The sequence below is a fragment of the Rhinopithecus roxellana genome, chromosome 14 (genome assembly GCF_007565055.1).
Source record: "Rhinopithecus roxellana isolate Shanxi Qingling chromosome 14, ASM756505v1, whole genome shotgun sequence".
Classification (NCBI taxonomy): domain Eukaryota; kingdom Metazoa; phylum Chordata; class Mammalia; order Primates; family Cercopithecidae; genus Rhinopithecus; species Rhinopithecus roxellana.
The window spans coordinates 37,985,350-38,002,215 of NC_044562.1; the positions used below are offsets into that span (position 1 = coordinate 37,985,350).

At 36.8% G+C, this 16,866-nt stretch overlaps 1 protein-coding gene across 1 annotated transcript in view; it reads left to right on the plus strand.

The window, feature by feature from the left end:
* Positions 1-16,866, plus strand: part of DNAH7 (dynein axonemal heavy chain 7) — a 344,384-nt gene that overhangs the window by 31,998 nt on the left and 295,520 nt on the right. Inside the window, exons 6-9 of the mRNA XM_030916210.1 lie at positions 5,182-5,269; positions 6,609-6,789; positions 9,040-9,115; positions 14,247-14,372. Coding sequence (XP_030772070.1) covers positions 5,182-5,269; positions 6,609-6,789; positions 9,040-9,115; positions 14,247-14,372 — 471 coding nt within the window. The remainder of the gene's footprint in view (positions 1-5,181; positions 5,270-6,608; positions 6,790-9,039; positions 9,116-14,246; positions 14,373-16,866) is intronic.

Here is a 16,866-nt window from a genome sequence, read left to right on the forward strand (position 1 = left end):
TTCAATATTTGCTTGATGGTGTCCCATATGCCCCTCAGGCTTTCTTCATTCTTTTTGATTCATTTTTTTTTTTTTTTTTTTGTCTCAATGGGTTATTTCAGAATACCTGTCTTCAGGTTAAAAAATTCTTTCTTCTACTTGATCTAGTCCATTGTGGAAACTCCTGATTTTATTTTTTATTTTGTCCATTGAATTCTTCAGTTTCAGGATTTCTGTTTGATTCTTTTTTTGTGATATCTATCTCTTCATTAAATTTCTAATTCAGATTATGAGTTTTTCTGATTTGTTTGTATTGTTTTTATGTGTTCTCTTGTATCTTGCTGAGTTTTCTTGAGATCGTTATTTTGAATTTCTTTTCAGGCGCTTTTTAGATTTCCTTTTCTTTGGGGCCTATTGGTAGAGAATTATTGTGTTCCTTTGCAGGATCAAGGTTTGATTTTTTCCATGTTTCTGTTGTCCTTATGTTGATGTCTGTGCATCTGCTATAACTGTCACTTCTACCAATTTTATGAAGTAGCTTCCATAGGAAAATACTTTTCTTGTGAATGTATCAATATGTTAACTGGGTAGAGTGCTTTGGCTTTGGTTTTGGGTGGACACCATAGTGTAATGTTCATATGATTACTTTGATTGTATTTGATATCAATGGTGTCTGCAAATTAGTTAGTGGCTATGCTGTGGGTGTTTGTGGAGGCTGTGATGAGGCTTTGCTAAGCACAGGGACACCAGGTAGGCTAGTCCTTAGGTCCCTAGGTGGTGCATGGCAGCACTGGCAGGGGATGTGGTATGACTCATGGAGGGTAGTATCTGGGTCCCAGGAGGGGTGTGTGGGTGCTGGCAATGGTGGCAGTGGACCAGGTGGACTGGTTCTTGGTTTCCTGGGTGGCATGCATGGGCACTGGCAGTGTTGAGCCCTGGGAAGGCAGTCCTTAGGTCTCTAGGCAGAGCATGTAGGCACTAGTAGGCAAGGAGATCTGCTCTTTAGGACCCAGACGGGTTGCACAGATGCCAGCAATAGCGAAGGCAGGTTGGTCCTTGAGTGCTAGAGTGGATCACACCCAGATTATTGGCCAGCTTGAAAGTTCCAGGGTGGGGCAGGTGGGCGCTGGCAGTGTCAGCAGTGAGGTGGGCAGGCTGGTCCCTGGACCCCCAGGTGGGACACACAGTGGCCCTGCTGACGAGGGGGCAGGGTCATTGTTGGTGGCATTGGCCCCAGGTAGACTGCTCTTAGGCTCTGGGGAGTATACACTTTGGTTCCCAATACCCTGGGGGAAGCCTCCTTGATGTGCTGGACTGCCTCTTCCTTGAGTAGTAGGACACTGCATGAACTTGGGTGCTGGTGCTGTGGCTGCCCACTGGGTTCAGCCGATGCCATGCTATTGTAGCCCTCTGGGTGGATGTAGGGGGATGTCAGTGGGGCCTTAAGAACGTGGAGGCCAGACACGATCACTCATGCCTGTAATCCCAGAACTTTGAGAGGCCAAGGCAGGCAGATCACCTGAGGTCAGGAGTTCGAGACCAGCCTGGCCTACATGGTAAAACCCTGTCCCTACTAAAAATACAAAAAAAATTAGCTGGGCATGGTGGTGGGCGCCTGTAGTCCCAGCTACTTGGGAGGCTGAGGCAGGAGAATTGCTTGAACTTGGGAGGTGGAGGTTTAAGTGAGCTGAGATCACGCTATTGCACTCCAGCATGGGCAACAAGAGTGAAACTCTGTCTGGAAAAAAAATAAAAGAGTGTAGAGATGTAGGTACTATTGTGCCCTGGGCAAGGTGTAATCCTGTGGTGTTGGCTGTGCTCTCAAAATGGTGCAGTGCTATAGCAGCTTGGGTTCCAGAAATAGGATTTAGCCTGAGTTCCCTCTCTGGAACAATGCAGTTGTGGGTGCTCCATGCAGTACCCTATACTAGGCTCAGGGATCCTGAGAGCCAACAGGCTTTTCTGTATCTAGGACTGCAGGTTTCTTTGGTGGAAATGTGGACAGCTGGGAAATATCTCACTTACATTTTTCCTGCAATGGAGCATTCCTCCTGGCTGTGGGCTGAACTGGCCTACTGCCCTACTTTCCTCTCTACATTGTCATCTTGAGCTTTCCATGTCTCAGAGGGTCCCTATTTATTCTCTGCTGGATTCCAGTGTTCTCCCCTAGATGCTCTACTTGATGTGTGCTTATGTACTTGCTGTTTTGGTCCTTCTTTATAGAGAAGACGGGCACTGGGCGCCTCTCTTCAGCTACTTCACACAATCATCCTTGAGAGCAGTTTGGCAGTAAACATGACAGTCTTCTGTCATCCTCTCTTCTCCTTTGTTCATTCAGTTTTCTTCCTTCAACAAATCCAAAGTGCCTTAGAGGTGGTGGAAAGACCCATCAGACTTAATACAGTAGAAGGTGATGCAACAGTAGTTGCAGGTTATATCAATGTTTTTTGAAAAGAAAAAGTTTTACATTTTGTTAAGATATAATTTATCAATTTTCCTTTTGTTGTTCATACTTTTGGAGTTATATAAGAGTCTTTTCCTAATACAAATTCTCAAAGATTTCCTCCTATATTTTCTTCTGGAAGCCTTATAGGTTTTTTTGAGATGGAGTCTTGCTTTGTCACCCAGGCTGGAGTGCAGTGGCGTGATCTTGGCTCACTGCAACCTCCGCCTCCCAGGTTCAAGCGTTTTTCCTACCTCAGCCTCTTAAGTACCTGGGATTGAGGATTTGCACTCCCACAACCAGCTAATTTTTGTATTTCAGTAGAGATGGGGTTTCCCCATGTTGGTCATGCTGGTCTCAAACTCCTGACCTTGGGTGATCCACTTGCCTTGGCCTCCCAAAGTGCTAAGATTACAGGCATGAGCCACTGTGCCTGGCTTAGGTTTTTAAAAATAATTTTAACTCTTGCATTTATATACATGATACATTTCAACTTCATTTTTGTCTATGGTGTGAGGTATGGTTTGAGGTTCAATTTTTTTGGCATATAAATGTTCAAATGTTTCAACCCCTAATCCCTTGAATTACCTTGGCATACTTGTGGAAAATAATTTGACCATATATGAGGGGCTATTTTTGTTCCATTGATCTATATGTTTATTTTTACACCAGTACCATACTTGTCTTGATTACTTTAGCTTCATAGTAAGTTTTGAAATTAGATAGTTTAAACCCTCAAAATTTATTCTTCTTTTTCAAAATTGTTTTGAGTATTTTAGGTCTTTTGCATTTCTACGTACATTTAGAGATCAGCTTTCAGATTTTGTAAAGGAAAAATGTGTACTGGGATTTAGAAAGCATTGCATTGAGTCTATGAATCAATTTTTGGAGAATTGTCATTTCAATAATATTGAGTTGCCTAGTCCATGAACATGTTATTTCTCTCCACTTATTTAGATCTTCAGTTGCTCTCAGCACTTTTTATATATTTGTGTGTAGAAATCTTGCCCTTCTTTTTAAAAATGTAATCCCACTAAAAATTTTTATTGTGAATGAAATTATTGAATTTTATTTTCTGGTTGTTCTTCGCCAGTATATAGAAAAATCAATTGATTTTTGCTTGTTGACCTTACATTTTGAGACCTTACTAAACTTACTTATTTTAGAGCTTTTAAAAGTTCCTTAGAATTTCCTATACATACGATCATGCTGTATGCAAGTAAAACAATTTTACATCTTCATTTCCAACTTGGATGCTTTTCTTTTTATATTCTTTTTGCACTTATTAGGTCTTTTGATATATTATTGAAAAGAATTGGTGAGAGTGGAATTCTTAGTCTAAGGGAGAAAGCATTCAGATTTTCACATTAATGTGAAATGTTAGTTGTAGGTTTTTAAGACACTTTGTGGAGAAAAGGAACCCTTGTACACTGTTGATGGGAATGTAAATTAGTACAGCCATTATGGAAAACTGTACAAATATTCATCAAAAAACTAATAATAGGATTACCATATGATCTAGCAATCTCATTTTTGGGTAGTCACCCAAAAGATTTGAAATTAGTATGTTCAAGAGATATCTGCATGCCCATGTTCATTTCAACACTGTTTATAATAGCTGAGTTATGTAATCAACCTGACTGTCCATCCGCAGGTGAATGAATCCGCAGATGTTTGTAGTTAGAATATCAACCCTTTTCTCTCCATGTACTAAATACTTTGAGGATTTCTACTACTTTCATACTTGCATTCCCTCACTTAACAAACATTTATTGAGCACTAGCTATGTATTGAATTAAACTGAGACATTACCCAAAGCCTTGACTCTTTTATCTTGTCCATATAATTGAAAAGAATATGTACAATTCACAAAACACTGGATTCCTGCATTTGCAAAAGATAAATAAGTTAGAAGATCTCTTCTGGGTACCCACTTTGGTATGGTATCTCAGATATACTCAATAAACCTCGAGTCTTCCCTCACTGGGCAGTTAGTGGGAAGGTGTATTTAGTTATACAACATCAGTGATCTGTATCCATCTTAGGTGAAGTTGAGATCCAGAGAATGATACAGGCAATTATAAAGAGGTAGAGCTATCCCAGAACAACTTATTTTTCTGAAAATGTGAACTATGCCTTTCTGCCCAGTGTAGCCCCAGAGCATGTCACAAAATGTGACTCATCTTTGGCATATATTTTGAATTGAATTATAGTTAGAAACATTATTGTGTTATATGAACACATACCGAATAATAAATACATAGGCACATAAGAGCTTCCATGTCACTGATTGCTAACTTGTATGTCTATAGAAATCTGAGAAATGGCCTTTTGAAGAATGTGTCTGTGTCTTCTGCAAAACTGTGTTTAAAGTACTTTCCATCAATGCTCTTTTTAAAACTCATATTTATAAATAACCATGCATATTTTAGGAATAATGCAAGAGTGTTCCTTTATAAGTTCAAAGAAGAGAGAGCTTGATTCTTGAGTAACGAGAAAGAATAAGTAAAGGCCATCGAGAAGGGTGTGATTTCTGAATAGGTCTTGCAAATAACTTCCAATATAATTGTCTCTCTATGAATAAAGTATTTGGAGAGGAATATAGCACCAAACAAATACGTATACTGTTTGTGAAATGTTCAACAATTCATTTTTCCTTATGATTTAATAGAAAATAGTCCTGGTATTCTTATATCCATTGTTTTGTGTTCTAACTGTCCATTATCTACTTTTGAATAATGTGTTTATCGTTTTCTTAGGCAACAAGGTGCTGACTTAGACTCAGCTGTCCCTGATGGAAGTACAATTCCAAAACCGACCACTTCTGCTATAGAGAAAGACATCTTGGTAACAGGCCATTTCTTTTGTCAGTATAATTGAAAATGAAAGAAACACTTGAAGATAATTTTATACTTTTGCGAACACTCTGTGCTCCTCCTTTGTGAAACTCTGTGGACATAGGAATAAATACAGAGTCCTATAAAAAGGCTCTGTGGGATTTATAGAATAAATCATTCTCTCCCTTGCCACCCAAGACCACAGTTTAAAAAAGTTTCAAATCTATCTGCTCTCCATATTAAAACCAGCCTCGGTCATGTATAGCTTCATGTGCCTTAATTTTTTTATGAGAAATTGTCCTATATAATTATATAATGTATATTTTACAAGGCATATTAACTTACTTTAGAAATAGTAATTATTCAAGTATTTTAAATACATAATAATTTTTAAAGATGTAAATATCAAAGACTTAACACTGCTAATTAAAAGATATTTTGATGTTTAAATTTTTTCTAATAAGTGACATGTAAAAATTTGTGAACAGATATTGAAGTTAAATGTTCATTATTATAGAAATAATAACTTGTTTTAAAATGAATATTTTATGAGCATGTCCAATAGCAGCTATAAAATTATAGTATGGAATATTAATAGGCCAGTTGGAAATGTCCTAAATCCTATTGTATATTTCTGGAGTGAATATATAGAGATATTGATTTGCTTACAGCTTTTAAGATCTCTTCTGATAGGCCGGGCGCGGTGGCTCAAGCCTGTAATCCCAGCACTTTGGGAGGCCGAGACGGGTGGATCGCGAGGTCAGGAGATCGAGACCAACCTAGCTAACACGGCAAAACCCCGTCTCTACTAAAAAATACAAAAAACTCGCCGGGCGAGGTGGCGGGCGCCTGTAGTCCCAGCTACTTGGGAGGCTGAGGCAGGAGAATGGCGTAAACCCGGGAGGCGGAGCTTGCAGTGAGCTGAGATCCGGCCACTGCACTCCAGCCTGGGCGACAGAGCGAGACTCCGTCTCAAAAAAAAAAAAAAAAAAAAAAAAAAATCTCTTCTGATAATAATAAAAGGACAAAAACTAACAACACATTCAAAAAATTTACAAAACACTAATTCAGCATGGACTCAATGTTAAGTACATCATATATTTGGTAATATAACTTGATGTTTTACAGTATAGTTATTAACTGAGATAAGAGTTTTAGTTTTCATGAAAATACACATTTGTAACATTTAGGAGATATCAAATAATGCCTGTGTGAATTGTACCAAATACTTTTTTATCCTTTATAAATACTTTGTTCTCCTAAAACTTGAATTTTGCTCAGTAGTTTTATTTTTGATAAACATACTTCTTTTGTTATACATTTACATTTTTCTTATCTTCTTTTTGTAGAGATATTACTATTATATTCACCATGGAATTGATACAGACCATGTAGCCCCGATGGAAGATTCTTGGCTAGAACATGTACTGGGTTTAGTTCCACAACATCTGAAAGTCTTCACTGACAGCATAGCTACATTATCTGATGAAATGAGAGAGGATTATCTTCTTAGTGTAAAGAAATCCATAGGTAAATTGGTATTATGCTTTGATTTTTAATTTGAATATGTGTCTCATTAAAGATAATTTTTGTATGTTTTGTATTAAAAATTAATACCTATACTTGAAACTATTCACAATATTATAATTATGCCATTTCTTATATTGCTGTTATATTACTTAAGATCTTAGGCAAATTCATTAATGAGGTATTACAAAAAATAATTCTATTTCTATTTGTAGAGATATATCCCCATCACAAAGGATAGCACTGAAGAAAATTATAAAGTATTAATTTCAAGCCCTGAAGATATTTTGGGAGCATCTAATTTATTCAAGGCATTAGGCATTTAGGAGATAACCTCTCCCTTTAAGATGGTCTCTTCATTCCAGGATCTTTTGGTGTAGACATGAGACAAGACATACATATTTAAATAATTACCTAAAAGTGTAAGCATTAACAATGAACATTAATATTACTGATGTCATAAATTAGAATGTGATTAATAAAAAGTTGTTGCAGTAGACCAAAGGTTGACAAACTATAGCTCACAGGCAAATCTGGCCACTGCCTGTTTTCATAAATAAAGTTTTATTGGAACATAAACACACTAATTCATTTGCATGTTGTCTATAAGTCTGGCTGCTTTTGAGCTACAAGAGCAAAATTGAGCAGTTGTGACAGAGGCCTTGTAGCCCACAAAGTTGAAAATAGTTACAGTCTAACCCTTTACATAAATAATTTGTTGACCCATGGTACAAATAGATCCTAAGGCTGACTGATTATCAGAACCATTTTAAAAATACTGACTTCTGGCCCCAGCTGAATTAAAATCCTTGGTGGCAGGGCCTTGGAATCTGTACTTTTTAAAAAGCATCTCCAGTTGGTTGTGATAGTAAACATAGTATGACAGATGCTGTGTTCAAAGTTGGAGAAATAATAATGCTTTGGAGTAATGTGTGGGACCCTTCTTGGTGGAGGACATTCATTGTATTTGTGACTTCTGTGGAGTATCCTGGTAATATAAAAATAAAGAGCCTAATCCCTGCCCTCAGAGTTCATAGTGTAATGAGGGAGATAGACAAATAACTAAATAATACAGCAAAGTAGTAAGTCCAAAGAGGAGAGAAACAGAAGATACACTGTAAGGGAGAAGAGGTCATCTCTGACTTGTGAGGAAGGACTCTGGAGGAGCCTAAACTAAGTTTTGAAGGATGAGCAACAGTCAGGCAGGAACATGCTTGGCCTAGGAAATGGTGTGAATGATAGCAGATGTGCTTGAGAGCCTCTTTGGGGCTTGTAAGCAGTTCTGAAGCCAAAGCATAGGCTGCATTTGGGGAAGGGGATAGAATCTGAAGGGCCTTATATGCCTTTTTAGAGCACTTAAAGGTAAAGGAGAGTCTCTGAAGGAGTGTAGGGAAGGGGGTAATACATATGATTTGCATATTAGAGCATCTTGAAAGACAGGCAGAAGAATTAGAATTAAATGTGAATTAAAGACCGTAGAAGACAGAAGCGAGATAGCTGACTTTACTGATTTTGTAACAAGGCTGTTTTATGCTCTTCTGCAGCTTAAAAGAGAACAAAGCAGTACTGTTGTCCCTTGGTATCCATAGGAGATTGGTTCCAGGACACTCCCCTCCCCAACAGATACCAAAATCTGCAGATGCTCAAGTCTCTGTTATAAAATGGCATGGTATTTGCATATAACCTATGTACATCCTCCCGTATGCTTTAAATCATCTCCAGATTTCTTATACCACCTCATACAATGTACATGCTATGTAAGTCGTCGTTACACTGTGTATTTTTGTGTCATTTTTTATTGTTGTCTGTTATTTTTTCTGAATATTTTTGATTCATGGTTGGTTGAATCCGTGGGTGCAGAACCTGCAGATGCAGAGGGCCAACTGTACGTACCTTTTCTCAGTGAAATAGAACTACTACTACTACCCTGTATTGTTGACCTTCAATTCAACAAGAATATTTCTGATGGAATAGCTATAAAGGAAAATGTAATATTAGGAGCAAGTATTCCTTTCAAATGAAAGAGGAGGGACACATTCTGTTAAGAAAGGGAACATATATCCTCAAAGACACAGACATGATACATTTTCTTGTAAGATTTTAAAATTTTTCTTCTGTTCATAAATGCTCATTATTAAGCAACTTTAATATAATTTAAACAGTTAATTTTAATAGAACTAGCATTGCAATTGCTTGGAAATATACTACAGTTAATATAAGGTTATCTATCAGAATTTTAAAATTTTCTTTTAGTTGATTTCGTTTTAAAAGATCCTCGAGAGAAAGAAGATGATAGGAAGACAGACGAACTTCCAGCCCATCGTGCTGAGTAAGTGATCAGATTTCTCTAAGAATGTTGATTATGTGACCATTTCTGTATATGTTTATATATTTATACACCGATTATATTTTCTTGAATGTATGTTTATAATTTATATATAAATAAATGTATGTGTGTATGTATATATTTCATATACAGGCATGCCTCATCTTATTGCACTTTGCTTTATTGCACTTCACAGCTACTGTGTTTTTTGCAAATAGGAGGTTTGTGAGGTTTTTTTGGAGCTGAAGGTCTTTGTCAGACAAGTCTATTGGCATCATTTTTCTAATAGCCTGTGCTCACTTTGTGTCTGTCAGTTTTGGTAATTCTTACAATATTTTAAGTTTTTTCCATTATTATTGTATCTGTTATGGTGATCTGTGATCAGTAATCTTTGATGTTACTGTTATAATTGTCTTGGAAAGCTACAAACTGCACCCGTGTAAGATGGCAAACGATGTCAATAAATGTCGTGTGTGTTCTGACTCCTCCACCAACCAGTCACTCCCCCATTTCTCTTTCTCTCCTAAGGCCTCCCTAATTCCCTGAGACAGAACAATATTGAAATTAGGCCAAGTAACCCACGATGGCCTCTGAGTCGCATATCTGTCACTTTAAATCAAAAGCTAGAAATGATTAAGCTTAGTGAGGAAGACATGTTGGAAGCCAAAATAGGCCAAAGCTATGCCTCTTGTACCAGTTAGCCAGGTTGTGAATGCAAAGGAAATTTAAAGCGCTACTCCAGTGAACACATGACCGACAAGAAAGTGAAACAGCCTTATTGCAGATATGGAGGAAATGGTCTGGAAGAAGATCAAACCAGCCATGATATTTCCTTAAGCCAGAGCCTAATCCAGAGCAAAGCCCTAACTCTCTTCAGTTCTGTGAAGGCTGAGAGAGGTAAGGAAGCTGCAGAAGAAATGTTTGAAGGTAACAGAGGTTGCTTCATGAGGTTTAAGAAAAGAAGCTATCTCCATAATGGAGCAAGGGTTGAAAAATTAACTGTTGGGTTCTGCGTTAGGCCGTTCTTGTGTTGCTATAAAGAGATATCTGAGACTGGGTGATTTATAAAGAAAAGAGGTTTAATTGGCTCACAAGTTGTTCAGGTTTTATAGGAAGTATGGTGCTGGCACCTGCTTGACATCTGGGGAGGCCTTGGGAAGCTTACAATCATGGCAGAAGGCAAAGTGGGAGCAGGCGTCTCACATGGTGAGAGCAAGATCAACAAAGAGTGAGAGAGAAGATGCCACACACTTTTAAACACCCAGATCTCGTGAGAACTCACTGTTGCGAGGACAGTGCCAAGAGGATGATGCTAAACCATTCATGTGAAACCTGTCCCCATGACCCAGTTACCTCCCAACAGGCCCCACCTCCAACATTGGTGATTACATTTCAACATGAGGTTTGGAGGGTATATACAAACTACAGCAGGGACTGTGCTGGTACCTGGGTGTTGGGATCAATTGTTCCCCAAACCTCAGCATCACACAGTATGCCCATGTAACAAACCTGCACTTATACCCCCGGAATCTAAAATAAAAGTTGAAATTATGGAAAAAATTTTGAAAGGCTATATCTACTATAGTGATTTGTCTGAGGGATCTTGGCAAAGAGAATTGAAAACTTTGTGGAAGAGATTCACTGTTGTAGATGCCATAAAGAACATTTGTGATTCATACAAGGTGGTAAAAATATCAACGTGAGCAGAAGTTTGGAGGAAGTTCAACCCTTATGGATGACTTTGAGTGGCTCAAGACTTCAGTGGAGGAAGTCTGCAGATGTGTTGGAAAGATGTGTTGGAAGACAGAGAACAAGAATGAGAAGTGGAGCCTGAAGATGTGACTGAATTGCTGCCATCTCATGATATAACTTGAACAGATGAGGAGTTGCTTCTTATGGATGAATAAAAAAAGTGGTTTCTTAAGATGGATTCTACTCCTGGTGAAGATGCTGTGAACACTGAACTGACAACAAAGGATTTAGAGTATTATGTAAGCTTACTTGATAAGACAGCATCAGAGTTTGAGAGGATTGATTCCAGTTTGGAAAGAAGTTCTAGTTGGGTGCAATGCTATCGAATACCATTGAATGCTACAGAGAAATCTTTCATGAAGAGAAGAGTCAATTGATTATGTGGCAGATGTCATTGCTGTCTTATTTTTTAAAAATTGTCACAGCTTGGTTAGTTAGAAGCCATTAAGACCCTCCACCAGCAAAAAGATTATGACTCGCAAAAGACAGATGATTGTTAGTATTTTGTGGCAATAAAGTATTTTAAAATTAAGGTGTATACATTTTTTTTTTTCGAGACAGGGTCTCACTCTGTTGCCCAGGCTGGAGTACAGTGGTGTGATCTTGGCTCACTGCAACCTCTGCCTCTGGGGTTCAAGCGATTCTCCTGCCTCAGTCTTCCGAGTAGCTGGTATTATAGGTGTGCACCACCACGTCCAGCTAATTTTTGTATTTTTAGAAGAGACTGGGTTTAACCATGTTGGCCAGGCTTATCTCGAACTCCTGACCTCAAGTGATTCACCTGCCTCAGCCTCCCACAGTGCTGGGATTACAGGTGTGAGCCACTGCTCCTGGCTTATTTTTTTCATTTGTAATTTTCTTGAGATAGGGTTTCTCTGTTTCCCAGGTTGGAGTGCAGTGGCATGATCACAGTTCAGTGCAGCCTTAACCTCCCAGGCCCAAGTGATCCTCCCACATCAGTTTCTCAAGTAGTTGGGATCATGAGCACATATCACTATGCCCAGCTAATTTAATTTTTTTTTTTTTTTTTTTAAGAGACTCAATCTCCCTATATTGCTCAGGCTGGTCTCGAACTCCTGGGCTCAAGAAATCCTCCCACCTTGGCCTCCCAAAGTGCTGGGATTACAGGTGTGAGCCACTGTGCCTGGCCCTACATTTTGTTTTAAAGATACAATGCCATTGCCTGCTTAATAGACTACAACATAGCATAAACATAAGTTTTATATGCACTGAGAAACCAAAAATTTGTGTGATGTACTTAATTGCAGTATTTGCCTTATGGGGGTGGTCTTGAACCAAACCTGCAATATCTTCATTGTAAGCCTCTATACAACTAATTGTTCTTATGCTCTTTGTTTATTTATGTATTTAAGCCTAATGTTACATTTATGAGTTGATGGATCAATCAGTAGATGACTAGACATAGACAGATGGAAACTAAGATGGTTAAAACATGAGTACTTGGTGGAAAGAATATGATATAGGTTTTTTTAATCCCCATAGCAACTAGCATAAACTTCAGATATGGTAGGGGCATAAAAGTTTGATTTTTGGGAACATTGGGAATATTGCAGAATATATATATTTATAGAATGTATTTCAATTTGTTACATGGATGGAAATATAGAACACATAATGGGAATATCTCCTTGCTGTATATTTTCTCTAATAATAATTAACATTTAGGAATAAATCTCTTAAATAGTTTGAAGGATGGAACTTATATGATTAAATAACTACTTCAGTTTTATTTTCTTTTATATCATTTAAAAATGCCTGTAAGTGCAGTGGCTCACGCCTGTAATTCCAGCATTTTAGGAGGCTGAGAAGAGCAGATCACTTGAGGTCAGGAGTTTGAGACCAGTTCTGGCCAACGTGGTAAAACCCCGTCTCTACTGAAAATACAGAAGTTAGCTGGGCATGGTGGTGCGTGCTTGTAATCCCAGCTACTCAGGAGGCTGAGGCAAGAGAATTGCTTGAACCCAGGAAGTGGAGGTTGCAGTGAGCTGAGATTGTGCCACTGCACTCCAGCCTGGGTGACAGAGTGAGATTCCATCTCAAAAAATAAAATAAAATAAAATAAAATAATTTTTTAAAGCCCCAAATTATTTCCCATTCCACACATACACACACAAAAAGTTATGTACCCATTTTTCCATATCCTCTATGGAGAACAACTTTTCGCCTGGGAAAGACAAAAATCATCCTTCATAATTGCAAAGGCGATACAGTCACACATGAAAAATTGAATTAAACTTACTATATACACATAAAATATAAATGTTTAAATATATTCTGAAAGATGAAGATGGCACATTTCAATATATAAAAGATGATTATTAAAGTCTTAAGAGTTACAGAATACAGTTGATCTTTAACACGGGGGTAAGGGCCACTGAGCCCCTATACCACATGTAAGTTTTGACTTCCCCAAAGCTTGACTATTAATACCCTACTGTTCACTGGAAGCCTTACTGATAACATAAACAGCCGATTAACACATATTTTATGTGTTATATGTATTATATACTTAATTCTTACAATAAAATAAGCTAGAGAAAAGAAAATTTTATTAAGAAAATCATAAAAAAGAGAAAATATATTTACTATTCATAAAGCAGAAGTGGATCATCTTAAAGGTCTTCATCCTTGTAATCTTTCCATGGTGGTAGTGATAGAGGAGGAGGAGGGGAAGAAGGAGGGAAAGAAGGAGGGGGAGCAGCAGGAGGGGAAGGGAGAGTCAGATTGGTCTTGCTGTAGGGGTAGCGGGTGGTAGAAGTGGAAGAAAATCCACATGTAAGTGAATGTGCACAGTTCAAACCTGTGTTATTCAAGGGTTAACTGTAAATGTGTCTTCAAATAAGAACATTAGTGTTTGTGATTTATAAATGATATTTACATATTAACAGAGGGTAAAGTTCAAGGGGATTTCTATAGGAAGGTTGGACTATATCCTTAAAATGTTTTAAAAAGAAAAAGGAGGAATTTTAAAAATAAATGGAAAATTTTAATGTATGTCCTGAAATTAGTAAAGAATATTTGAAGATGTTTATGAGAGATAGCTGGCTGCTATTTTCATTTGTTCATTGTAAATTATTTGTGGATTCAATAAGATCAAGTATTTGGGGATAAAAATTAGTTACCTTTTGTATTAAAGATTTAAATCTAATTTCAGAATCATTAATTTTTATAATGAAATTGCACTAAACCATAAAGCATATGATCTTTATATATTTTAAAACATAATTGCTTGTTTTGTTATTATGAGGAATACAGCACATATTTTATTAAAATTAAACCATTACCCAAAATGTACAGTTACTATAAAAATACTTTCTTTTGACTTTGAAAGAATGTAACTGAATATTTTCTTCGTTTTCAGAATAGAAATTCTACCAAAACCTTGGAGGAAGTCTTTTTTAGCTGCAAGCAGTTATATTAGGGATCACTTAAATGCAATGAACCCCACAATGCTGGCTGTACTAGATTTGTGGCACAGCAATTTTAAGTGAGTATATGTGGCCTTATAGAGATTTTTAAAATATAGAGGGAAGTTGTTTTACTATATCTTAATTATTTCTTTTACTATTTTAACTGCAAAGTAAAACATTACCATTTTAACGTAAGTATTCAAACATGGTTTTAAATAAACAACATAGTATATAGAGCAAAAAGTGAACATTGCTTTTCTAAAATGTTAAAATTTTTAATGTTTTGAGTACATAGTAGATGTATATATTTATGGGGTACATGAGATATTTTGGGAGAGGCATGCAATGAGGAATAATCACACTATGGAAAGTTTGGTGTCCATCCCCTCAAGCATTTTTCCTTTGTGTTACAAACAATTCAGTTATACTCATTTAGTTATTTTTAAATGTACAATTAAAATATTGACTATAGTCCTCCTGTTGTGCTGTCAAATACTAGGTCTCATTCATTCTAACTATATATTTTCTTGTACCCATTAACCCAATTCTGCTCTTAATGGACTCTGATGCATTCTTTGGCATGTCAGTTGTGTTTTTCAACTCTAGAATTTCTGCTTTATTTGTTTTAATTATTTCGATCTCTTTGTTAAATTTATCTTATAGAATTCTGAATTCCTTTTCTGTGTTATCTTGAATTACTTTGAATTCCAAGGACATTCATTTTGCTTCAGTTTCTGATACTATGAATAATGCGTCAGGAAATAACCTTGTACATGTGTTACTATTCACTGATCCCTCTGTTTACATGGGATAGAGTCACAAAAGTGGGTATCTAGATCATAGCATATTTATGTTTTTATTTTAGTATATTTTGTCGGATTTTTTTTCCAGAAATGTTTGATACTTTACATTTTTACTAACAGTAAATGAGAACTTCTTTCCCTAAAATTCTAACTATGTGTATTACACTATTTGTCAATCAATATAAAATGCTATATCATCATTACTTCCATTTTCCTTTGCTAGACTACTAGGGAATTTGAACATCTTTTTATGTATTTGTTAGTTATTTGAATTTGATTGTGAATTCTCTACTTATATCTTTGTCAATGTTTTGTTGGTTCTTCATCTTTTCTTATCAATTTGATAACCTCTTAGAATAATAGAGGTTTTAGTTCTGTGTCTAGTACCTGAAACAAACAACTGCTAAAACTCAGGTTTATAATTTGTCCATTGACTTTGTTTGTAGTTTCCTTTGACACTCTGAAATTAAAAATTTTTTATACTGTTAAATATGTCTCTGTTTTCTTCTGAATTCTCCTAGTCTTGGTTAAGAAGGTCTCCTTATTTAGTAAATTGTGTATGAGATCTTCCTGGCTACCTAGTAAATTTTTTTTTTTTTTTTAGCATTTTAGTTTTTTTGACCACTGAAGGTTATTTTTACCTATGATGTAGAATGAAATTCATTTTTATTTTCTTCCAGATAGCCAGTTGTACCAGCATCATTTCTTAAACAATCTACCTTTTCCCCCTTGATGGAACTATCGCCTTTGTCATGGATTAACTCTTCAATCTATAGAAATCTACAGAATTTATAGTAATCAGAATGTCTTTCTGGATTCTCTATTTTTTTTTCCTGTAATCTTTGAATCTCTTTCTGTACAAGTACAGTATTAATTTGATTAGGGTGACTCTGTGGTATGTGCTTATATTTGGTGAGAGTAATCCCAACTCTATTTTTTATACTCTTCTTGGCTATTTTTTAAACATTTACTTTTCCTTATTTTTAGCCTATTTTATTTAATTCAAAAGAAAGATGGAAAGACAGAAAAATTGATGTTCTGATTGGAATATATTAAGTTTTTATATTAATTTTAGAAAATAGACATGTGTCATTAAATTAAGAAGCACTTTGAGGCTGGGTGTTGTGGCCCACGCCTGTACTCCTAGCACTTTGGGAAGCCGAGGCAGGTGGATCACAAGGTCAGGAGTTCAAGACCAGCCTTTCCAAGATGGTGAAACCTCATCTCTACTAGAAATACAAAAATTAGCTAGGTGTGGTGGCAGGTGCCTGTAATCCCAGCTACTCGGGAGGCTGAGGCAGAAGAATTGCTTGAACCGGAAGGCAGAGGTTGCAGTGAGCCAAGATCGCTGAGATCACGCCACTGCACTCCAGCTTGGGTGACACAGTGAGACTCCAACTCAAAAAAAAAAAAAAAAAAAAGCACTTTTGCTCATATCCTATGTATCTTTCAATATTCAGTCTTGTGTATATATTTCAGTAAGAGTTTGTATTTTTTATGTAGATTTTCGGTTTACAGAGTTCCCTCTCATTTCCTCTTTATAGCAGAATTTCTTTATAAATTTTGACTGATTCCCTTTTGGGAGGAAAACTTGGGCATGAAGTTTCACTTCAGTGCCTTTCTAGGAAGCTCTGCGTCCTCCATCGGTCAATTATTTGAGTTTATTTTTCCCTCCCCTCTTCATTTTCAGTTGCACACTGTGGAACTCTCTGAACTTACAGACTTGGCTTACTTTGCTGAATGAACCCAGGTCTGCAGAATGTAATGG